At 43.9% G+C, this 25,661-nt stretch overlaps 1 protein-coding gene across 11 annotated transcripts in view; it reads right to left on the reverse strand.

Annotated features, from left to right (window-relative positions):
• The window catches only part of MAPKAP1 (MAPK associated protein 1), a 232,978-nt gene that overhangs the window by 43,574 nt on the left and 163,743 nt on the right, over positions 1-25,661 (reverse strand). For 10 of the 11 annotated variants that reach the window (XM_019970850.2, XM_019970845.2, XM_070799238.1 and 7 more), the window contains 2 exons: positions 16,706-16,813; positions 1,061-1,201 (listed from right to left, as the gene is read on the reverse strand). In XM_019970850.2, the coding sequence (XP_019826409.1) occupies positions 1,061-1,201; positions 16,706-16,813 (249 nt within the window). The remainder of the gene's footprint in view (positions 1-1,060; positions 1,202-16,705; positions 16,814-25,661) is intronic. The other variant, XM_019970851.2, reaches the window with a different exon arrangement.

A 25,661-nucleotide genomic window follows, 5' to 3' on the forward strand; every position in this document is an offset into this window, starting at 1 on the left:
TAAGAGATATTTGAGAGATTCTTGAAACTTATCACAAATTAGCCGGACTAATGCCCATGTAAGAAAAGGTTTTATTATGAGACACATATGAAACCTTTGTGAGAAACAGAACATTCATGAGTCTTAGAGTTAGAATTCAAGCTTTCTCCCTTTACACATGAAGTAAAGGATGCCCAGGAAGGGGTGGTGTGGCTGAGGTCCCAGCAGAGCCCGGGAAGAGGCCAGCTCCTTGACTGAGAAAGCCTGGCACCTGTACCCATTGCCCCCCTCCCATCATCCTCTGTTAGGAAATGGGGGCACTCACATTAGCCAGACCAGGATTCTTCCCTGAAACCACCTGCTGTGTAAGTGTGGGCATGAGACATCACCTCTATGCACCTCATCTATTTCATACCTTCTCTGCCAGATGGAGACAGTAAAAGTACCTACATTTTAGGTAGGTTAGTAACGCATGTACAGCACTCACACGTGAGGACATCTCTAGGTAACAGCCATGAGGAGGAGGATGGTGTGGTGTTCATATCATGCTGACAACCACGGCATTTTTTCTACTCCTGTTAGGTTTAAGTCATAATAGAAATTCAGCGCTTCATGGAAACAAATTGACCCCACATATTAACTGAATTTTAGTTCCAGATTATCTGGTGTGGATCCAAGTATAGCTTCTGAGATCATTAAAAAAAGCCTCCTGAATAAAGGCATGAATGACTAGCAATGAATTCACAGAACGAGAACAGGCAAGTGGTGATGTTACAAAGCAGCTCTAAGGAGAGGATGTGAGCAAATTACAGAATGGGAATCATGGAACTCCACAGAAGTCAATCAGTCTGAAAAGAGTCTCGAGTTAGTTCTATTTCTAATCTTCCGCTTCATAAAAAAGAAGACAAGACAGAGCTCTCAGGTGGCAAAAAGGAGCGCCTTTAAATTTCATTGTTTCAACATGTGCTCTGAAAACAAACTACCGCTTGTCATTCAGGCCACACAAAGGCGGCAGGCGGTTTCTCTCCCCATTCCGACTCTGACCACTTACAGGAAGTCCGTCATCTGTCCACGCACTTACCTAACTGGACGTCGGTTGTGAAGCGGAGTCTGTGGATCATGCTGACTTTAAACGACTTGTAGTGGTGGCTGCTCAACATATCCTGTACTGTAGCTATGTCAATCTGCGAATCCTCCTCAAAAACCCCGTCTGCCCTTGAACCTGGGGAGGAAAGAGCAGTTTAACACATAAAGATACATGAGGCTTGGCAAATGGTGTCTGCTTTAAAATGCTTTGGGATAAATTAAAATAATATGGGCTATTTAATTTGGAAAAGAAAAGGCTGAGTGATGACTTAATAATGCCATTCCAGTAAACAGAGCACGGCAACATATTAATCACTCAACAATTAATTCCACAAACACGGCCTTGTTCCACGGCAGCCCCCTGGTAGGGCAGCAGCCATACAGAGGGCAGAAAAACCCCTGCTCACCAGAAGCTGTGTTTCCATAAGAGTAAGTCAAAGTCACAAAAATATGGTTACTCAGATTCTTGCTTCTTTTTCTAATAATTTTCCTGATCATAAGAGTAATCCGTGTTCCTTGAAGAATGCTTGTCCTTTCCAAGATTCTCAAACCGTCTGTTTATGAGCTCCGTGGCCCGTGGCCCACAGCCTCCACTGGTTCAGCTACGAGCCTGCTTACACCTAGATGGCCGTGGCAGTCTCCTCAGTGGCCTCCTGGCCACCAGGCTCCTCAGCAATCCAGCTCCTACAGGACTTTCCAGTTTGTCTTTCTAAAGCTTTGATCAGTTATTCACTCATCAAACATCTAGTCAGAGCTTTGTGCACACCAAATACTCAGATACTGGGGACAAGTAAGAACACTGGAACTCAGAAATCCTCCCTGGCTTCCCAAAGCCTCCTGAATGAAGCGCACTCTTTTCAGTCAAGCAATCAAGGCTGTCCAGTCTTACTGAAACAAAAGCTTCCCACTTGTCACTTTTCACACATACCTTCTCTAAGCAATTCTCAAACTCCTCAGACTGTGTACAGGTTCAGGTTTCTCTGCTTCTGGGCCCTTGCTCATGTGGTGCTCTTGGCCCAGAACATCCCTTCTGTCAAAACTCTGCCCAGGCTAGTCAGACTCCAGCTCTCCCTGAACTCCACAGCAGCTGGTTTATACTGGACTCTGGAGCCAGGAAGACCTGGGCTCAACTTCTGGCTCTGTCTCCAAGAATAATGTTGGACATGTGACTATTTCTCTGAACCCTAGACTCTGCCATCCATAGAATATCAAAATGTACTGAAAGAATCTAACATACAACACACGTAATAAACAGCAGTCATGGTTACTTTTATTCCCTTGTCACAGTGGATCACGTCCAGCCTTGCACTAGAACTGTTGAGTGGTTGCTCTTAAATTGGGACCTTTGTGAGGATCAGGGAAGTTTCTTATTCATCTCTACATCTTCTCCTGCATGCAGGACAGGCAACTGGCATGCTCTCATTAAATTTTGCTAAACAAATAAATCAATAATAATGATGACAGCTATTAATAGTACATGGGAGTACTCATGCATCAGGCATGGCGCCGAGTACTTCACACATGCATTCAAGTCTCAAGACAACCTGGCAGGTAGTTCCTAGAATTTTCATGTCGTACAGATGAAGAAGCCAAGGCTTTGGAACTCTTGTCACCCCCCTGCACTCCCAAGTCTGGAATGTGGTCCTCTGAATGCGCAGCTGCTGGGGGGAGGACGCACCTGTCTAGAAAAGGCCAACCAGAGTGGGGCGCCCGAGGCCTTGTGATGAGAACCCAGAGCTGGGTCCACAGGGAAACAGAGAACTCCTTGGCACAGGGTTGGAGGGATGTAAAACTCTAGGTTTGGGCATAAAACTGGAAAATTCTATTATGCCTGCCAATTACACACTTTCCTTCCCACTGTTATTGTTTACAGGGCAGGCTTTTAAGTCAAAGCTGGCTTCTGATGCCTTCACATTGAACTGATTTATTAGGAACTGGATGTTCTATTTTCAAACACGACAACTCTTGCCAGCCTAGACCATCCTAGCACCTACAACGACGTGCTCCCCTCAGAAAGGCTGCAGTCTCATCTTTAAGCCTCACCAGTCACTGGATGCCTGGGACACGGTCCACATTTTGACCTCTCTGCCCAAGTCACCCTTCTCCCCTTTCTGCTCCCTCCTGGCCTGTTCCTCTAGGCCTCCTCCCCATCCCTCTGATGAGCTTAGCTCAAGCGACACGCCAAGGAAGCCTGAGTCTAGCTCAGCTCCTCCTGTCACTGCACCCTGCATTTCCCTTCAGGTTATTTATCACAGATAGTAATCGCCCGTCTCTGCCATTAGACTGTAACCCCAAGAGCAGAGACAGAGTGATTGCTTTATTAAACACCATCGCCCAGACCCCGCTAGTGCTACCAAGTACAGAATAAAGCAAGAGCTCAATAGCAATCTACTGGATGAATACTAAACACTATATCCTCGGGATCAGAGAGGTTTCGCGACTTAACCAACCTCACATTGCTAGGATGGGCACAGTGGCATTCAGCCTTTGCAAGGCCCACTGGGTAACCCTGCCCCCTTTCTCCGGAGCACTTGTGATTTTGGACAGAGATGCTGTGATCATCTGGTTTCCCTAGTAACATCCACATTGCAAGCCAAGAGGAGAAATTAAAGTATTGAATAGTTATTCACTTTCTCTAAATATACCTTTTACTAAAACAGAACTGCCAAGTTGTGTTTATTTTTATTTTAGAACCTCCTAAATTGAGAATTTTGGAGAAATACTAAAATCCTTTCATGTTTTAAATCACTGAAAGCCATCTTTTCTGAGAAAAATGCCATTATTAGATACAACCTAGCTCAAGAACTTCTGTTTTCTTTACTAATTAGTATTTTCTAAATATTGGAGGTATTTGATTTGGAAAGAGGTAACAGTCCATTTATGCTAAAATGCCAATTATTTTTTTAAAAAACCATACTTAAGAGTTTTACATTTTATGATGTTGGATTAAAACCAATTTAAAAATTACTATAACGTGACATATAATTTTTTACTGAGCAATTTCAATGCCAGCTGCTAATAAAGCATCTTAGCTGTAAATGATAATTCAGATGCTTTTAGATAAAGTGGTGCATAAATATGGCTGGAAATTGATTTAGCTTCTTGCAGAAGCTACTGAAGAATGACACATTTTGTTTAATACACCAGCTAATGTAGTCCTAAAAGCTCAAACAAGTGCCAGTTTTCACTCCTAAATTTGCTGTGGGAGATTAATGAAAACTTTATATTTTGCTGAAATGTTAATAATGGGCAGATGAGATGATAGGATTTTAGTAGAGGTCTTAAAGCTATGGAATAACCAGCAGGGCTTGTCAATTTCCTCGTATTAATTTTGTTCAAGACGTAGATAGCTGGAGCTGGCTCAACGCACTAATGCTTCTCGCACTGACCTTCTACTCTCTGACAGTGTAAATTCATACCCCATTTGGGGGTTTAAGTCCTCTTGATACCTGGGTGAGTTCTGAGCCTGGCCCTGGCTGACAAGGGGCATGTTTACGTTTATGATCAGAAGGGTAACTGCACTGGAGAAGTGGAGAAGGAAGGAACAGCCCTGCACTCACCTCTGACACGTGCACTTACCCTAAAGCAGGTTTTTCTGCTGAATGAGAACAGCCTCTGTTCTTGGAACTCTGGTGCCACTTCTCAAAGTAGGCTCAGGAGTGCCTGTGCTTGGAGGGGGCATGTGTGTGTGTACAGATCAGTCAGCCATCCAACCTCTAACTACTGTCCCCGTGCCTGCAGCGTGCTGGATTGGGAAGGGACACTTTTGAGGAGAAGGCAGGGTTCCTGATCTTCAGGAGCTTACAAACTCAGTACAGGGTACCAAGAAAACACGCCAAGGCCAAGAGACGTCCCCGATGATGCACACGGCAGACACACCATCTAAAGGCACACATCTGAAGCAGACTGCTACACCAAAAGCATGTTTTAGTTTTTTTTTTAGCCGGACAAGTTCTGAATTTGCATGTACACCTTTACTGTCTGGATCCTTCTGGAAAGGCATGAGTCCAATCACACATGAAAGATGTCTGGCACTGCACCATGTGCATATTAAAAAATACTACTGTACGATCAACTTCACATTTCAAAACTACTTCTGTTAAGAGAAGACATTTTTATCTACTCGAAGTAAAAAAAAATAGAACCCAAATATGTTAAAAATAAACATTAAAAAACCACTCCCCAAACTGTTAATTTAATTGAAATATAACCCTTTGGTATTTTGTTAAATTAGCAATTAAAAAGGTCACAAGCAATTAAACGAAACAAAAGCCACACTGTGTTCATCTACATTAATGCTGAACTGGGTCTCCTAGTGAATGACAAGATAAATTGTAATGGTGCCTTCAAAGACTTCACACCGCATTTTGTCAAAGTCGGGAGTGTTCACGTCTCTATGTGCCATGGATTACCATAATGTATCGTGTCAAAACGCTCGGGCTGCAATAACTCAAAGATGTATTGTGATAGATCAAATTTTGGGGTGGGGCCTAAAAGTGACTTGAGCACTGGAGCTCAAACGGACTGACAACAGGCTCTGGAAGGATGACAGAGAGCACTTTCAGGATACGGAAAGCACCGAGGGACAAGCAGAAAGTCTGGGAGAGGAAGGAGCTGAGGTGCCTGGAGTAAGGAACCAGGAAAGAGGAAACAAGGAGCAGTACTTGTCTCAAAGGCAAAACCAGGCTCGGGAAGAAGGGGCAAAAGGAAGGGAAAAGGGAAGGTAAAGGAAGAGCGAGGAGGCGAGAGCGCGCGAGGGCTAAGGTGTGGCCTTGGGGCTTGGCATCACCGCAAAGAACCCGGAACACTGCGTTCAGAGACACAGAGTCGAACCGAACTCTGGCACTCAGGGTCCGGAGCGGGCCAGAAGCTTGCCCAAGGTTCCGCTGTTGGGAAGAGACAGAGCTGGGACAGATCTGTCAAGACCCCTGTCCCTTCTTCCCCTCCCGAGTCACCACGCTCCTATGAGCAGTAGCAAGGACAGGGATTAAGGTGTGGGTAACTGTCACCTCTAAGTCAGCTCAGGGCCCCCGGCGGGCGTGGTGAAGGAAGTTGGAGCGGCGGGGGTGGGGGGGGGGTCGGGGCGGGGGTCTATAACCTCAATACTATTTTCATAATAATGACAGTAAGACATGAGTTGCCCTTTTACACCTGTTTTCTTGGAAGTGCACAAGGTAATAAGAAGTTCATTGATAACGTTTCTGTTTCCACATTGCAACCAAGCTTTAGGTAACTACCACTTGAGTTTTGGTAGAGTAACAAAAATTCATATGCACCCTTACTGAAAAGGCTATTGAAATACTCTCCTCTTTTCCAACAATGGATCTATGTTAGCCAAATTTTCTGTGACTATTTCAACCAAAATAACGTGTTGTAGCAGACTGAATGCAGAAGTAGGTATGAAAATCCTGGTGTCTTCCAAGTCAAACATTACAGCGATTTGCAAAAACAGAAAACAGTTGCCCATTGGTTCAGAAGATTAGTCAATAACTTATCTTCCTCATGGTACAAAAATAAATGCTTTTCAGAGAAAAGAAAAAAAAAAAAAAAAAAAAACCCAAGCCAAAATAGAAGTGTTGCTCTTATCATTACATTTTTATAAGAAAATATTTTTATTTAAAAAAATTTTAATAAACATGTTACTTATGTTAACACATAATGGATTTACCACTGTTTTTAATAAATTCATAAATAATTTAAAATCTTTCAGTTTTTAATTCCTAATACAGAGATAACCCAATAAACAAGAGCTCTTTGGGGTCTCAATAATTTTTAAGCATATAAAGAGGTCCTGAGACCAAAAAGTTTGGGAATTGCTGCCTGTATTGGTTCTTACGCCACGTCCTCATTGTCCCTGGACACCCATCTGGACAACCATGATGGGAAAGAAAAGTGCAAGTACAGCTCTGTACCTGTGTTACATCCCTGACAACAACCACAAACAGAGAGCCTGTACGCACACTGTTAGAGTAACAGGCTTCCTGCCAGGTGTCAGATCAAGGCTAATTACAACTAATATTGTTTAAGAAGCGTTTTCGTATACTACATGATTTCACTGGAGCTGAGGGAGACACTTAGAGGCAGTACATACATAACTTTCTTTCAGACAAATGAGCACTAACGATTAAATTAAAGCTCAGATGAACTTGATGTACGCCTCCAGCAGATGTCTTATGTTCCTGGACACAAACTACATGGAACATCAAACTTCGTTTTATGATTCAGTGAGTCTCAGGTCAAATCTAAAAGGCCTCATCCAGTTAGAAGTTAAAGCAACTTCTATCTTTCATCTCCAAAAAGATCCTCGCCAACTTTAGAGCTCAACCGAAGTTCAGTGGCCTTTGCTAAGTTCTTACTTGTGGGCTTCCCTGGTGGCTCAGATGGTAAGGAATCTGTCTGCAGTGTGGGAGACCTGGGTTTGATCCCTGGGTTGGGAAGATCCCCTGGAGAAGGGAATAGCAACCTACTCCAGTATTCTTGCCTGGAGAATTCCATGGACAGAAGTCTCTGGTGGGCTACAGTCTATGGGCTAGCAGGCAGTTGGACACAACTGAGTGACCAAGCAGCAGAGTAGCTCATATGTACACTCTCTGCAGCATGATGGCCCTGGTGACCCTTCCTCCCAGTCACCCAGCACCAACCGTGTGCCAGAAGCTGTGCTCGTGCTTTGGGATCACTGGAGGATGGCAGCAGGGTTCGCACTTGGCTGGTGCAAAGAGTCTGTGAAGGCGAGTGGTGGAAAATAAAACGGTGTGGGTGGAGGGGAAAAGTCTTCAGAGAGCAGGACCTGACATGCAGTAAAATACTGTTATGCAAATGACTGAAGAGTAAACAAGCTACCTTCTGCCCCATTCTATCTTGTAGCCTTATTGCTACTCCCCAGATAGAACAATGCCGGCTTCAGCCAAACTGGATTTTGTTCCAGTTACACTATCTGGCCAGAATGTCCTTTCCACTCTAAAATTTATACACTTAGAAGTCTAATCCACATGGAGTCTTTCCCTGATCTTTTCCCTGAAATCCTGTCACCCTTCGCTGAAGGCTTTCATGATAAGTGTCTTACATGATAAGTATCTGGACTCCCTTTCTGGACTATGGGCTCCTTGAGGGCAAGAACATTCCATCCTATAGAGTGCAGAGCAGATGCTCAATAAATGCTGTTGGTGGCTTGAATGAGGTTGATGTCACATATTAACCATAACAGTATCTGAGTTGTACACCATCCCTTGAGTTTTACCTCGGTTACTAAAACCTGACACACCAATCCTACTTTTCCACTCAGACGCCTTACCTGGCAGGGACCCTGCCTCAGCAACAACTCCAGTGGCAGCGAACATTTACTGAGTGCTTACTACATGGCAGATACTACGCTCGGCACTTACATTATCTCACTTCATTTTCTCAATGCTCCTTTAAGTTGGCTAATAGTCTCCTTGCACAAGTGAGAAAAACAAGGCTCAGAAAGTCATCCTGCTAGTAGAGTCATACAACTAACATCAGCTGGAGTTAGGACAGGAACCCCCCTAACTGCAAAACTGTGCCCTTAACCACCACATAACCCCTTGGGTAAAAAATGTTCCTTAGGGGGACTGGGAATGTACAAGTTCATGGGCCATAACAGTATCTAAGGAGAATACAACTATGCCTGGCTTTGCTAGAACAATCAGGGATAAAACCTAACTCTCTATCCTCAGGTAAGACTCAAAGCTAGTACATGAGTGAGTCACGGAGAAAAAACTCTCCTTTAGCATTCTATATCCATCACATTTTTTTCCCAAAGTCCTTTTAAGTCCCCAAAGACTCATAAGCCCCAAACTTCTCTTCTATTAAACACTTCCCTTTGGCTACTAGTCATTTTTGCTGGTCTCTAAAAAATAATCAATAGGTGATATACTGTAACACACACATGCGCACTCCCATGCCCCGTGTAGTAATCTCTCCAAAGCCTCCAGGATCATACAGTAGGATATAGCCTTCACTGAATTTGCCGTGGTGCAACCAGGTAGGGATCCGTGCTGTCACTGCCTAATTGATTAAGCTCTTGGAGTCAGAGCCTTTCCACAGGGAGATTTCAGACCCTCGATAAATCAGGATAATCTTGTTTTATGAGGTGATCAGAAGGAAACGATTCAGGTTTGCAGAATTCCTAAAAAGAGCGGATCATGGAGGCCAGGGGTGGGGGGGAGGTTTAAGCTCTGCGTCCAAGCTCCTGTCTGGTCCCCGCTCTCATCTTTCAGCACACGCTCCCCTGCTTCTTTCATTCCACTCCATTCAAATACACCATCTCAAGCACACCAAGCTCTTTCTCAAGACTTTTGGAGAAGCAGTCCCTTGGCTTCTGAACATTCTTCATACTCATGATCTGAATGACTCCTTTTCATTCTTCCTCAAGGAAGCTTTCTGGCCTACTCTCACCAGCTCGAGCCCTCCTATATACTCTCACCCCCTCACAGCACTTGGAGCAGCTGTGAACTCCATGATGTGTGGGCTGTGTATCCTCTGTACTCTCCCAGCACAGTGACTGGCCCAGAGGAGGGGCCATCTATGTTTGGAGGATGAATGAGCAAATATATGTCCAGAGTGAGGCCTATACAGGATCAATCATGACATGCACAGGTCTGAACCACTTGCTCATTACAGATCTGCCTGGAAGTTAGGATGATGACCGGATTCCCCTCACTTCCTCTTCTTCTATTGTGTCTGTCCCTGTTCAAAACACAAGAAAAGTAATGGAGTCTTCTAGAGAGTCTGGGTATTTTGGACAATTTACAAGACAAAATATCTTAAGAACTGGAACAACTGATCAGCACTGAGGCATCTCTCCGACTCCAGAGTCAGAATGAGGGCACGCGTGCTGGAAGAATCCCACCTCCCATAAGGGGAGTCGCTGCAGAAATGTCACCTGCTGCGTCACTCGACCATCAGGCAGGGGCTGCAGGGCAGCTTCCAGGGCCAGGAGCCCGCCAGAGGGACACGAATCTCTGTGCCCTCACTTAGAGCCCGTACGGGCTTTGTGGCTCGTCAAACATGTTTCCACACTGCTCTAATGTACCAGTGTATCGCTTAATGAAAGTTCTTAATTGTAATTCAATTAATTACATACACAGAGTCCCCAATTACATTTTCCAATAAGACATTGGCTGTGGTACAGGTCTAAATGCACTTAACCAATTTTAATATATTAAGACCAATTTCCCTTGAATACTAATTACTACCTAATGATAAAATGAAAAGGAGGGGGGGACTTTCAACAAAGAGAGGGGAAGTGAAAATGCAATTTATGTGGAATTTCTCAGCCCAAAGAGCACAAGGCAGACACTCACTGCTGAAGAAGTCGGTGTGGACAGGGCACACACTTGTTTCCAGTTCAGATCAGCACTGTGTTTTGCCCTAGGGATCACGCACCCTCGGTGCTGGCTGTTGCCCAAACGGGCCCACAGGAAGTCTAAGAATCTAGAGGGAGAAGAGGAACGACAGGGAGGTAAAAGACCACCACTCACAACTGCAGACTAGCCGGGGTGTCTGGACGCACAAACACAGCAAGTGGCCAGGACTCGCGCTGGGCACTGCACTTTACCACATGCTTTTAATGCACACAATTTCATTTAATCCTTAAAACAGCTCCACAGGGAAGGGATTCCCACTGGGTTTTACAGATAGGGAAATGGAGCTCAGAGGAGGGCTTGCCTAAGGACACGCTGGGGCCCCAAACATCCTGCCTTTCCTCTACAACACACTGCCAACCAGCTCAAGGCAACCAGACAGCAAGAGGCGGAGACACAGGTATTCTGGCCTCGGGGATACCGTGTCTGTTTCATTTAAATTCTGTTAGTGTGCAGCAAGCAGGGAGCTATTATCCAATATCTACTTGAAAAAATTCTCACCCATACAGAAAATTCCTTACAGGGAACACGTTTCCGCCCACCAGAGGCAGACACGTAATCGGCTTTCAGCAGTAATTCAACCTAAAATATGTACCACGAACACCACAAGTCATTACCATTTGTAAATAAGAGTTTATTTGCAGGATCACATTTTTTTTTTCCTCCTGCTTTTGAGGACTGCTGTTGTGGTATAATAAAAGAGGCTTAAAGCCCTGGTACTTAAGTCACATGACAGAAATTGGAGAGATTAGTCATTTGTAACTGAAGAAGGCAAACCCTCCAGAAGCCAAGGAGAACCCTGAGGGAGTCTCCAGGGCTGGCACAGAGCGCACTTGGTGTGCTAAGAATACGCACCAAGAAGAGGAGGCGGAAACACCAGTATAAGCAGTCATTCACTGTCTGCAGTTGTTTTTTTATTGAGTATTTTTTTATTGAGTAATATTGATGGGAGTTGGTGATGCCAGTGGTAAAGAACCTGCCTGCCAGTGCAGGAGACATGAGATGTGGGTTCGATCCCTGGGTCAGAAAGATTCCCTGGAGGAGGGCATGGCAATCCACTCTAGGATTCTTGCCTGGGAAAGCCAATGAACATAGGAGCCTGGCTGGCTACAGTTCATGAGGTCGCAAAGAATCAGACACGACTGAGCACGTTGATGGGGGCAGCGGGGAAGGGAAAACCCCAAGAACCTAAAGATGATGAAACTCTCATATCTAAAGATGCTCACGCAAAACCCAAGTTCCTTTTAAATGTCATCACACACTTGTACCTTGGAGCCCCAGGAAGTAACCTGGAGATGCTGGGGTCTCAAAAGGCTCCCTTCCCTCCTGAGGAATGAACCACATCTGGCCACGGGCACTGAGATGTAGGGGGAACTCAAATCCAGTCTCTGCCCTTTGGGCGGGGCTGAGTGGTCACAGTCCAGTGTGGGAGTGGGGAAATCCATCTAGTGGGACCAGTGATCAGATAGCGGTAAGGAGAAGGACTCTACCAGAGCCCAGGGAATGGCAACCAGGCGGGCTGCGGCGGCTTTGAGAAGGAGGTGCCTTCTTTCCTGGGTCTTCAAGGGGAAACTGAGGAGGTGAAAGAGGACTCCCACAAACTGAGACCCTGAGACACGCTCCTCTGCCACAGTCCAGCTATCTGAGGGTCTGCCCACCTCGAGGTGAAGCTCTTCCTCAGGGCAGCCTTAAATAAAGGAGACTTCACTAAGGCATTGAAATAAGGGAAGGTCTCCTTGAAAAGAAAAGGAGAGCAAAGGAGATTAAACAGGTATTTAAAGAATCTTCTTTCTATGCAACTTCTTTAAGGAAACAATTAGATTCAGCTCTTTCACTAGACTTAGTGGACAGAAGACACATTTTTCTAGGTCCCCTAATTATTATTCATGTGACCATGAGCAAATCACCTTCTTAAAGCCTTAGTTTCTTCTCCTGTAACATGAAGATGATGACCGTGCGTGCCTAGTTGCTCAGCTGTGCCCAACACTGTGCAACCCCATGGACTGCAGCCCACCAGTCTCCCCTGTTCACTGGATTCTCCAGGCAAGAATACTGGAGTGAGTTGCCATTTCCTCCTCCAGGGGATCTTCCTGACCCAGGGATTGAACCCTTATCTCCTGCATTGGCAGGCAGATACTTTATCCACTGAGCTACCTCGGAAGCCCAAAGATGATGACCACAGAAGTCTAAGAATAACAGCACCTCTATCTCATTTAATCCTTACAACAATCTTGTGAAATGGATTCAACCACTTCCATTTACACAGGAAGCTGAGGCTCAGAGAGGTGACCTGATTTGTCTGATGTAAGAGGTGGCAGTGTCCAGCTAAGGTCTGCCTCATTCTAAACACCATGCTTTAAGTACTACGCTGAACTGCCATACGGGCAGACCAGTGAGCGATAAAACAGGGAAGACACAGTGTCTGACGCTTTGTGGTACTCCATAAATCCGGTTCAATTTCAGGTCTATTTTAGCCCTGATGATGGGAACTTTCCAAGTTTCTCTCTTAAAGCTGTGGAAACAATAAGCTGGTATAAGTGGCATCTTTCTTCTAAGGCTCTGGATGGCTTCCCATGTAAGATCAGTGGGTAAAGGGAAAGGTGGCTGGCAACGTTTGGTAGAAAAGGAAACTGAAGTTCAGTCTGGTGCCAGGATTTATATAGGCACTTGGACAAGAATGGAAATCTTCTAATGTTACATCCTCTCTATAATGTACTCAGGCTTCCTTCTGGTCTTATTCCAGCTTCGAGCAGACAGTTGGCTGAAGGATGCAGTAGATTATCAGACTAGAATCCAAACTGGAAAGCTCAAGGACTTTGGCTTGTCACTTTCTTATTTAGGCCAAGATCCAAGCACAAATGTTGCCTCTCAGTCCCTAGGCAGAAACTCTTGTCATGTTAGCTTCATTTGCAAGCTTCTCTCTTATAGTACATAAAGACGATTGTCATCACCGTTCTTAGGATTGAAAATTTAGGTTGCTGTATCAACAATCTCAGGGTAGGCTTTAGAATCAGACAGTTGACTTAGAATTCTGCTTCATCACTTAGTGACTAGCTAACACTGGACAAGTCACAACCCCTCTCTACAATCAGAAAAGCATCTTGAAAGGTGGTTGTGACGATTATATAAGAGGGAGCAAAATGTATCACATGAGGCCTTACAGCAGCAGGTCTGAATAATTTAAAAAGATCTTTTGATGTGATTGGTATAAAAAAAGCCATGCCCTGTCCCTCTAAGGAAGGAAATCTGAAAGGCTTATGCCTGCTCTTATGCAGTCTTCTCAATCAAATGCTTTTCCTTATAGGTGTACCTCCTCTGGGACACCAAAGCACAGGTGCCGGAAAGCACCCTGCTTCTAAGTTCTCTGGTCCCGTGACCAGACTTCCGCACTGGCCCTGGCCCCTGCTCTCCCTTTCCCCTCCATTCCACATCACTCCCTCCCCCAACCACATACCTCCTTGAGGGCCCAGATAGTTCTAGTGCTTCAGACTGCCACATCCTTGCCTCATCTGCTTTATGAGCCACGGAATGCTGCTCTTCTGTTATTTATTAATTACAGTTAATATTTATTGAGTGTTTTATTATGTCCCAGGCACCATTCTAAGAGCTTTATGAATCTGCCCATCAACCTTATGAGGGTAAATTAACTACCTAAGAGAGGTTAAGTAAGCTGTCCAAGGTCACACAGCCAGTTAGTGGCAAGGCCAGAATGTGAACTGAGGGTCTGGCTTGACAGCGTATTCCCTTAAACACTGCATGATAGATGCTTATAATTTAGCTCACTTCTAAAATGGCTTTAAGGATAGCAAGCCTGTCCTGATCAAATACAGTGACAGAAGTGAAAAAAATTTTGTTTCTGAAACATTTTTCTTTGTCTCAGTACAATTTCTTAATAGGTAGCTACTGGGGAACAATATGCATTCCTGATTAAAATTTCTACTTAAAATTAAAAAAAATCTTTTCTATAAAAAAGAAGAAATAGTTTTTATAGTTTACTTCCATTTTACAGAGACTAGTTATAATATTCCATTGATTCCAAACCACTGACTACCTGGCACATTCTGTACATGCTGGTACGGTCTTCTTTCACTAACAAAGTGATTTTGACTCAAAGGCAAGCTTTGAAAGGACTTTGTGAATTCTTTAAGATGGGGGTGCTGAGGCTAACAGAGGTCATACAACTTAATTAAGACTATGCTCATACTTGGAAGTGGAAGTAGAGTAAGAACAAGAGACCAGATTTCAAAACTTTATCCATCAATCCTTATAGCTTTTCTTCCCCAGTAGAAGAAAGCTGCACCTTATCCTCAAAGAAAAAACCCCCCAAACCCCAAACCACATTTAATTTGGAATCACAGCATACTGTGAAATACTATACAGCAATTAGAAAGAGGTAAATTTATATATGGAACAATATATGGATTGATGCAACATATGGAGTATTCTCTATGTGATACATTGTTAAAACGATAAAAGAAAAATGTAGAGCACTGATGACAGTTTTTTCCATTTGTTGCTAAAAGGGGGAAATATGTGTGCGACCCCATGGACTATACAGTTCATGGAATTCTCCAGGCCAGAATACTGGAGTGGGTAGCCTTTCCTTTCTCCAGGGGATCTTCCCAAGCCAAGGATCGAACCCAGGTCTCCCACACTGCAGGTGGATTCTTTACCAGCTGAGCCACAAGGGAAGCCAAACAATACTAGAGTGGGTAGCCTATTCCTTCTCCAGGGGATCTTCCCAACCCAGGCATTGAACTGGGGGCTCCTGCATTGCAGGCGGATTCTTTACCAGCTAAACTGTCAGGGATCCCAAATGTGTGTATATATATACATGTCTTTATGTGGGTGTATTCATGCACATATACAGAATATGTTTGCATATGTTTAGATGATCCCTTTGGATCATCTTTGGATGATCTTTGGAAAGATACCAAAGACACTGGGAACAACCGTTGTCTCCTGTAGAGGAATTAGGGGAGAGAAAGGAGGCTAAAAATTTTCATTATACTTTGTTATCTGAAATTTTTTTGCATATCTAAGTGTTATATATCCAAAGTCTATACCAATATCCTAACAAATAATCTTTTATCTTATTCAAATAACAAGAAGTCAACAATGTGAGACAGAATCCACTACAGAGTTCCAACGTACCGCGCAAGGCCCAAAATGGGTGATGAGTGAATATTAGGTGAATTAATACAGGTCAGTCTGGTATGGATCAGGTATACCCTCAAAGACTTGACAGTGCAGTGGGAGAGACAGACATCAATCATTCATTTGGAAAAATAGATAATTATAAACAGAAATATATGCCATGAAGAAAAAGTAGTATGCTCTATGATGGAATATAGCTGGGGACCCAAGTGAGGGATGGATGGGGTTTAGGCAATGAGGGAACAGGGAGATCACAGGTGGCCTCTTTTAAGGTGACATTTAAACTGAGAAGAAGGATGAGAAAGTTAACCAGAGCAGAGGAAAGAAGAAACTGCCTGTGTGAGAGTGTGAAAGCCCTGAATGAACCAGGAATGAGGGCGAGTTGGCTGCTGAGATCAGTCTCCACATGTTGCTCCTTAAGTCAACTGGGGTACAGCGGAGAGGAAGGGCCAAAATTCACAAATCTGAAATTCTAAAGAGAAGGAAAGAAATTAACTAAAATTTAAAGAGGCTTTCTTGGAGAAGGAAATGGCAACCCACTCCAGTGTTCTTGCCTGGAGAATCCCAGGGACGGGGGAGGCTGGTGGGCTGCCGTCTATGGGGTCGCACAGAGTTGCACACGACTGAAGTGACTTAGCAGCAGCAGCAGCAGCAGAGAGGCTTTCTACACACCACTAGGAACCACCCTATGCTGCCTCCAGCCGAGAGTATGAAAATGGTCAGAATTTTCTAAAACCTGATGACTGACCAGTGATATCGACAGGGCCAGATGCTTTATATACAAAATAGCCTTTGCCACAGAAAAGGCCTTACATTTCTAAGCCGTTTCCAGGACTGTTCCTAATTTAGGAAGACAACAGTTTAACAGATTAAATATTAATCACAGAGGGCCAAGCAGGATGCAGACTCTTTACCAAAAAGCATGAAATCAATCATTTCACACTGGGATTACGCTTCTGGCGTGAAGGCTGAGGTCTGCTTTGGAAAACAGTCACTTCAAATCTGCCTAGGGAGGCCAGACCACTGAGCGTTCCCAGACACGGGACTGGTGAGCATGTTGCAATGGACAAAGCGGACATGGAGCGAGGAGGCCAACGTACTGTTCTCGCGGACCAGGCAGAACTCCCAGGCGCTCTGGCTCTCCAAGGTGCTCTCCAGGTCCACGGCGACGTTGGGCTCGCTCTGCTTCTCCAGGCGGTACTGAGGGCCTGGAAGATCAAAGGGGCAGGAGGAGGGGAGGAGGCTGAAACAGTGAACTGAACATTGAGAAAACACCACATACCGGTGAAAAGCTGACAATGCATTAGGAAAACACTGATGTCTGCTTGGGGTCTAGCTATCCAAGAGGGAAGAGTCTGAGTTTTTTTCCCCACAAGGTTTCACATATTTGTCTGTTCTATTATTGGGTCTACTTTTGTGCAGTTCTCCCCTAAACGAGATGAGAGGTAAAAGGCTTTTGAGTAGGACTGACTTGGATCCACCATTGTGGCTACAATGGTTTCCCAGATAGGATCAGGTACCCTCCCCTCCCTGAATCTCTGATTCCTGATGTATAATGTGGGAACACATACCTTGAAGGGTTATTGTGAAGATTAGAGATGACACAGGAAAAATACTTAGTACTGTACCTGCCTCATAGGAGGCACTCCTATAACATTATAGTTATTATATGATAATGAATAATCAATTACAAGCAGAAATAAAGTATGCTTAGAACCCAAAAATGCAGAAAAATTTTTTAAAAAGCAGATAGGGTAAAAAATAAACTCCAGGTTTGGGGGTTATAGTGACAGAAGGATAGTAGCTACTGATTCATGGTTTTGTTGAAATATTTATGAAAACACAAGAGGCACAGGTTCAATAATACTGAAGACCAGAAATATTAGCTACCCTGCATCTCAAGGGGGTTCTGAAAGATCTTAAAACATGGGGCATTTATTCATGTATTTCTTTGTCAAGCCAAATGACAATCTTGTTCTCAGATAACACCTAACGATCCAATGATCAGATTCAAAAGACTGCTCTTGTTGTTGTTAATGGGTATTGAAAAGATTAGAGGTGTAAGAAACTGTCTGATTATTTTGACTATGAAAGGCATGTCTGGTCAGACAGGAGGTGGGAGAGATCTGAGGAAGCGCCAGAGGCCTTGCGGGGCTCCCAGGTGCAACACGTATTTTTAGATATGTTCCTCAGCTGTCGTCATCTTGTCGATTATTCATTCACGTCCGACACGTCTCCTCCATCAGTCTGGAGGCCTTTCACTCACCTCCAGCCATTCCCCTCCCATGCTCTAAGTTCATCCGCAGCACTGCAGCTGCAGTTCAGTTTCATGGTATATTTGATCTTTTCTCTAACTGGTATTTCACTAGCGTTTCTGCCGATTATCAGAATTCTTACATTCGTTCAGTCCTTTTTTACACTACTTAGAGGTTTTAAGCCTGCACTAAGTTTAACAACGCTCAAGACGCATACGACTATTTAAGGACATGCATGCTTAGAAGTCCATACAGTTCTGATAAATTCTAGTACACCGTATTCAGGTCAAGAATGCATTGCAGTTCAACATTCTACACAGTTCAATTTTAATTCCAAAAACATGAAGCGAATAAAGGTATGGGTATGGAAATACAGATAATTCTCAGTTTCCATGAGCCATCACCCGGCAGTGCCAATATCTGTCAATTACCCAGCCTGCCTGCTGCCGTCACCGGATACTTTCATACTCACTGGTGGGAAGTAGTCACCGGAAGTCACACCCAGCTGAGCTTGAAGGAAACTTAGCTGTTGAGAAAGTCCTAAGATCCCTCTCCCCTGCCCTCTCACCTGCTGCTGTCTCCTCCCTAACCCCCCACCTTTCACAGCCCTGGGCAGCTTCGACCTATTAGAGAGAAGAGAGCCACCACCAAACTTGGGGAGCTGCTTTCTAAAGTACTGGCCTGTTAATTTCCCACAACCTTGGTATCTCCCAGCAACACAGTGCATAGGCACTGACTTTCGCTCCTATGAATTTACAGTAAAATCTGGGTACAAAGCTGTAATAATTCATTTTTTTAATGACAGTCAAATATGGGAATAACCCAGACCTAACAACTGGTGGTTCATATGATAAAGAATCTGCCTGCAACACAGGAGACCCGGGTTCAACCCCTGGGTTGGGAAGATCCCCTGGAGAAGGAAATGGCAACCGATTCCAGTAGTCTTGCCAGAACTCCATGGACAGAGGAGCCAGATGGGCTACAGTCCATGGAGTTGCAAAGAGTTGGACACGACTGAGAGACTCTGAGACTCCAACAGGGAGGCTAGTTAAACAAAATATTGTGAAATACAATGAAGATATTAAGATATTAAAAGTGATGTTGCAAAAGTATTTGATTTTATCAAACATGTTTGTAATATGCTAGTTTATGAAAAATTATAATACAACATGTGTAAGATGATTTCAATTATGAAAAATATATGTAAAGTAATGGGGGGTGTACTGGAAGGTTACTTCCAAAAGGTGAACAGTGATTACACTGGAGAGTGCGATGATGACTGTTTTTATTTCTCCTTAGTGGTTTCCTGTATTTTTCAAATTTCCTGTAACAACTTAAATAAAAGCTACTTTTATTTATCATTTTAAAAACATTATATCTACTTATAAGTCCTCCAGTTTCTTACTATGCCATTTTTCTGAGGATACTTTAACTACCACACACTGTGGCATCTCCAATAGGTCTTTCGTTTGCAATACTTTAATCAAAACTAGACCTTATCTGTTTATGTAGCTCAATGCTTTCATCTTCAGGAACCCTGTAACCTGGCATGGTCACTCTGAGCACAGCACATAGGGTTTTGGGTGTCTAGAGCTGCTTGCCTACCTGACAGGTAGAGAGTAAGCAAGCCACCCTCTTCCTGCTTCTGGGAGCCAAGGCCTGGCTGCTTGAGGGTGTACTTCAGGCTGGTCTCCTTTGTACACTTTTTCCTTTTGGTCTCTGCGGCTGCCTGGGGAACATGGACGAGGGAAACCAGGGGAGGCAGGGAGTACTACCAAGGGTCCCTTATCGCTAAACACAGGTCCCTGCATCACTCTCTAAGCCGTAAATGCCATCATTCCATATTTACTTTCTTGTTTCTTGAGTTCTGTAGATTTTTCTACAAAAATAATTTGTTTCCTAAAAGTTGCTGGAGGACTTTCTCCTTGAGCCTAGTATCATGACGACTCTAAACTGCCGCGTGGCCATTATACACCAAGCACTCCACATATGTTACCCTACTAAATCCTCACAGCAATTCTGAGAGGCAGATATTACTACCCTCATTTGACAGACTGGGACCCTGAAGCGAGGGATCACGCAACCAGTCTAAGATCACGCAAGTAGGAAGCAGGATGGGGGAATGTAACCAAAGCCTATGTATTTTTGAAGCTTTCTTCCTTTAACAAACTATAAATGACTGACCTATATTAAAAAAAACAAACCCATAGTTTATACCTTAAGTATATATTTTTGGTAGCTCTGTGGATTCATTTGGGTTCTAAACTATTTGTGGTTTCTATACACTCATTTCTACAATAGATGATCTGAAATAATTATTTTAGTGAAATTCACCAAGTGCTAAGTATCCCATGCTCTATCCAGGTTCCTTAGGAATAAAGGCTGACCTTATTCTGCCATCTGTCCAGGAAGATCCTCTCCCCATCTTTCTTAAGAATATTCCTACATATGTACAGTTTTTTAAGTAACTAAAATGTCGAGCATAATCTTTTGCTCTCAGTTCTCCAGGGTCGTCCACAAAAACTAAGAACAACTTGCTAACCCACTTCTGAACCTGGCAAATGACAGATGGGTCTTAACTTTGGGGAGCGGAGGCTAGTTAAGCTGTAGATGAGACTCCAGATCTGGACCCAAATAGAAAACTGCCTATTACAAATCTCAATTTCTCTCATGATTCTTGCCTGAATGCTGGATAAGACAGCTCATAGAGAAAGACCGTTTTACACGTTTTCTTCTGAAAAGGCCGAACTGATAAACTTTAGGTCATACAGTGTAATGAGAGGCAGGGGATATATGAGAAGCAATATAGCCTGATGATGAAGGGCACGCACTTGGGGCCAGATTGCCCCCGTCTAGTTCTGCCTGAGAAACGTAGCTCTGCGACTTTGGGCCAACTTACTTAACCTCTCTGTTTCTTCATCTATAAAATGGGGATAACGCTAGCAGCTACTACTTTATAGGTCTGAGGATTCCGTAAGTTAATAGTTATAAAGCAGTTAGAACAGAACATTAATAGTGTCATTTAAGCTTCCACCACGGTCATCCACATCATCCAACTTTTAGAAGAGATTGTAACAGAGAACAAGGTCTACTATGCGCTAGGCACTGCGGTCGGCCTTTCATATACCTCCTCTCTTTCACTCTTGATTATCTTAGGATGTAAAGAGTACAAATTCCATTTTGTAGAGGAAGAAACCATGACTTACAGAGGCTAAATAACTTGCTCAATGTCCCACAGGAAGTGGCGGACTCAGTCTGACTTCATACCTCAGACTGCCCAGGCCTGTGGTCTACACATTGCACACGGATGTAGTGTCTCACTTGTATGTTCTTAATAAATGTCTGTTGATGATAATCGAGATTATAACAACCCAGACCTACTATATATCAAACACTAGTTTCTATCAAATGTTAATTTGATTTTCAGGCAGCTGACACAGGAGGATAGGAAAAACAGCGGCCAAAAGCCGTTTTATAAAGACAAGCTGTGAGGTCAGTTTCCATTAACATACTTTTGCCAAAGAAGTGATTATATAAAAATATGAGGCTCTTTCACACCAAACACGACATCGTTTTCAAGGCAATATCCACCCTTTGGAAAGGTTTGTAAAATGTCACAGCTGTGCACGGAGTTCCATCCCCTTTCCCTCACAGCAGAGAGGAAGGCAAAAGGAAGACTCTGGGAAGCAGTTATTCTGCAGAGACGAGAAAACCTGCTTAGGCATTCTGATGATGTATTTATTGCAGTAAAACCATGTCACCGAATGGTCTAGGAACAAAATACTGCTCTGGGCACTTAGGGAGGGCTCCAAGTTATAATACCCAGGCAGGATTTTTATGGGATTTTGTAAACCCAAAGCAAACATCTTAGGATGTAAGTTTCGAAGGAAATCTGTAGTATCTGTTGGATGGTGGATATATGCTCAGTTCAGCTTCCTCAATGCCTTTTCTTTAATCCTCGCCTGAAATGTAAAAGCATTTGGTATGTCCTTACTTAACAGCTGAGGGCCAGCTGAGGGCTGAAATCCAACGGGAAGCAAGGGCAAAAGCCTGAAGAGTGAAGAGAGAGAAGCCACACCATCGTCACTATCATTCTGCATCTTACTTCTAAAGACCCACGGAAGAAATCTCCTTCAGATCTAGCGGGAAATGCTGTAGTTCCTCAGAGCAACTGGTGTGTTTGTACCTTTAGACAGTTTAACATAAATCTGGCAACTAACTGATACTGTATTCCTTTCTCCTTTGCCTACGAGGAAGCTCAGCACTAGATGTGTGATGACTGAACACGCATTTCTGGGTCAGTTAAACCTCCAGACCTTTATTTTCCTTTACTTTCAGGGAGTTTTCCAATTCATGCATTTTTTATCCCTTTAGTGTATCTATTCCAACTGCTTTTCAGATTGAAGTAGGACATAAATGAATTAACCTATCATTATTATCGCTGAACATTACAACATGTTGAAGGCCCACCTATCTGGAGAATGATAAAGGAAAAGGCTGAACACCTTCAGGGATGTGCCTTCACGTTATTTTTCATTTTTTAGCTTGAAGAGGAGCTTTAATCTGAAAGAGCTGCTTGCAGCCAGAAAAAGTTAAGTATGAACAAATAAGAGGAAGGGCTGGGTTTTGAATAGAAAACTCTGGTGTCTGTACCCTCTCACTATGCGTTCTGGGGAAGTAACAATCTCTGAGTATTGTACCTGAGAAGGGTGCTGTGAGGATTAGAGGGGCTCAGTGGCAGCTGCTGTCACTGCTAGAACAGGCTGGGTGGAGCAGGAACTGCTGCAGGAGGCTTAGGCAGGTCCTGAGCCTCAGATTCACAAGCTAACAGCCCCGTTAAAGGATAATACAGGGTGGTGGGGAATGCTGGCATCAAGCAGACGTCCGCATCCTTTCTCACGTGTGTCTGAGGTAGGAGTACGGGTAGGAGAGCAGGCAGATCTATTTAAACAAGCTTGCTTTTAAGCTACGGGCAGGATTTGAGATTAGAGACTTGCTCAGCAGCCAGGATTCCTAAAGTTCCTTAGTCTCTGTGGTCCTAAGAATACAGTCTAAAAATGATGAGTACCTACCATCCCCATCAAACAAACCACGGCAGCACAGATACCAAAAGATATGTGATGTTGCCATGCCATCCATACATTCACCTAGAAACACTTCAGTCCCACTGCAACAACAGTGTCCCAGACACAGAGATGAATAATCGGTGATTCCAGACCTCCTGCAGGCTGGGGGAGGTGGCAGGACACACATGAGCAGATAAAACTATCAAAGAGCCCCAGCCAGTGCTCTTCCCCAGGTCAGGACAGGTGCTGTGGGAATCCAGAAGAGGGGACAATGAACTGCCCCTTCTCTGAGGTGGACACATCTGAACTGAGTCTTGATGCAGAGCTGGGAGCCGGGAGAAGAAGGGAGAAGTAGCGCATTCCTATAAGAAGGAACAGAATGTGCAAAGGCAAGGAAGTACTGAAGAGCCCCCTGCCTGGGGCCCAGAGCAAATTCAGTGGAGAAAAGGCCTGGGTTCTGTGGGGGTTCAAGGGGAAGCTGGGGCTAGGAGGCTTGGCCCAGAATGTTGGTCAAAGTCTAAGTTTTCTCTTATAAGCAACAGATGCTAACAGAGCAGGGAAGTGACACAATCAGCTTTATATTTCGGTACACTTCTCCTGGTGGCTCTGTCAACAGTGGGCTGAGAAGACTGGTGGCAGGGAGACCCACAAGAGGCAAGCTGTGCCAAGCCTTGTCTGATCTGTGGCAGGGGCCGGCTGAATCCCGAGTTCCTCACTGAGCCAAAGCCATCACCAACAAGCTGATGCTGTCAATATCCAAGCTCAGAACCAACATCAGCTATCCTAAAATGTTTGCATTTAGTGTCAGCTCCATCGCTTGTAACTCTTCCTGTAGGAGTGACTATAATCATTTTCTGTTTGATCTTAATATAAGCACTGAATTATATTCAAGTGATAACCACTGTAGCTTATACCCCCTCTGAGGCTTGGATTGGATCATTTAGAATTTAAATAATAAGAAAGGAACAAGCTGACATGACAATAAGGTCACACTTCAGCCTCTTCTGAGCCAATACACAATTTGCTCTCAGTGAAACAGCCGAATATAATCAAATTAAATACAATTCCTATTACAAAAGAAGAAAGACCAAGGCTGTTCCAATAAACCAATTCTCCTGCCTAGTTAAACTGCAAAACCTTCAGGAAAGGTTTTGAAAGCATGACCCATCAGTTCTAATTTTTAAAACTTATCCTTTCAGTCAAGACTAGAAAAAGGCCCATTCCAACTTTTATCTTTACTACAAAGTGCTGTTATCTTGGCCTGATGTCAGGAGCTCTATCTCTCTTTCTGCTGACAAGCAGAGACGAGAAAGATAAGATTGGAAACGAATCTCACTTCTCTGAGTAAATAAATAATCAATACTCATCTAAATGTAAATGAGAAGGTAGCCCCCTCTGATAACAGCACTCTTATCAGAGAGCCAATTTTCTTCAGACATTTGGCCTCAACCAAATCACCATCATTCAGCCCCGGCCTAATGGCAAAAAATCGTAACTAAATTGAACCGATCACCAGAGATCAACTAAGTTCGGGCCTGGCCACTTCAGGTTCAAATGTTTGGGAATGCAATTCTGCCCCCATTAACTTTCAATAGCAATGAAGAACAGACCGGTCGAGGGGCCAGTGTGGGCAATAAACAAACCCCAGAAAGGGGGCAGGCCAGAGGATGAGCAGGAGTGGGTTTAAGAGTTCAAACAACGTTGTAACTGGAGCGAACCCCAAAACTATGAAGAAAGGCTGCTATCATGGGGTGGGAGATAGCATGCTTGCCTATTGTCAAAGGCTTGGTGGAAACTGAGAAGACATTTAAACTTTATTAAGCTTTATGAACGCAAAGGTAAATACAGGGGAAAAAAGAGACATTAAAAAGCTACAGAAGCTAAAAATAACCTAAATGTTGGAATGATCAATTTCCTCCAACTAATTTGTATCTGACTTAGATCTGACCCAGCAGTGCTGCACTGACCTGATTTTACTGAAATAAGATGCCGTCTACAAGACAAATCGCTTTAAAACCACGGCACTGGGGTTTCCATTTCTTTGCTGCAAGACTCAATTCACTGCTGATGAGAGTATTGGGGAAATTATGACCATTATTGATAGGGCAGCAAAACCACTTTCACACAGTCGTCTTCACGTCGACAGAAAGCTTGCACCGGACCATTAATGAAGGTGTCAGCTAGAACCAGAAATTAAAGACAAAGGCTGGGGAAGGACTAATTTTTAGAGCACGTTAAGGATACTGGACACACAGAAGCACCAGCCATCCATCCTCTGAGGAGTAACAGAGCCTAAACAAGCTCCAGCTGGGGACAAGGCAACTCTGCCTCCCAACAGGGGGGAAAAAGTGCTTCTTTTTGCCTGGCCCTGGAGTTCTGAGAGCATAAGCGCTCAACATTATTGGTTTTAAATCTTTCCCAGACAAAGGAGGACATGTCTGGTGTGAGACAGAACTATTCAAAGTGTAACCATCTTGATAGATCTGTTCTTGTTTTTTTGTGATTAGCAGTAATCTTTTACCAGGATGTGTACCTGACTACTTGTACATTGCAGCCAAAAAATTCATATGTATCCTGGCTCCTCTCATACTTCTTCAGAGCAGTTCCTCAGAGCTAGGTGAGAGGCTGTCTGCCAGGGGACACTAAGATCCCCAAGTAGAACCGAAACTCACTGTTCAAAACAAAAAGAGGCAAGAACAAAGTGTAACCCTCCCTGTTCTTGTTGTGAGCATCTA

This window comes from Bos indicus, chromosome 11 (assembly GCF_029378745.1).
Source record: "Bos indicus isolate NIAB-ARS_2022 breed Sahiwal x Tharparkar chromosome 11, NIAB-ARS_B.indTharparkar_mat_pri_1.0, whole genome shotgun sequence".
Classification (NCBI taxonomy): Eukaryota; Metazoa; Chordata; class Mammalia; order Artiodactyla; family Bovidae; genus Bos; species Bos indicus.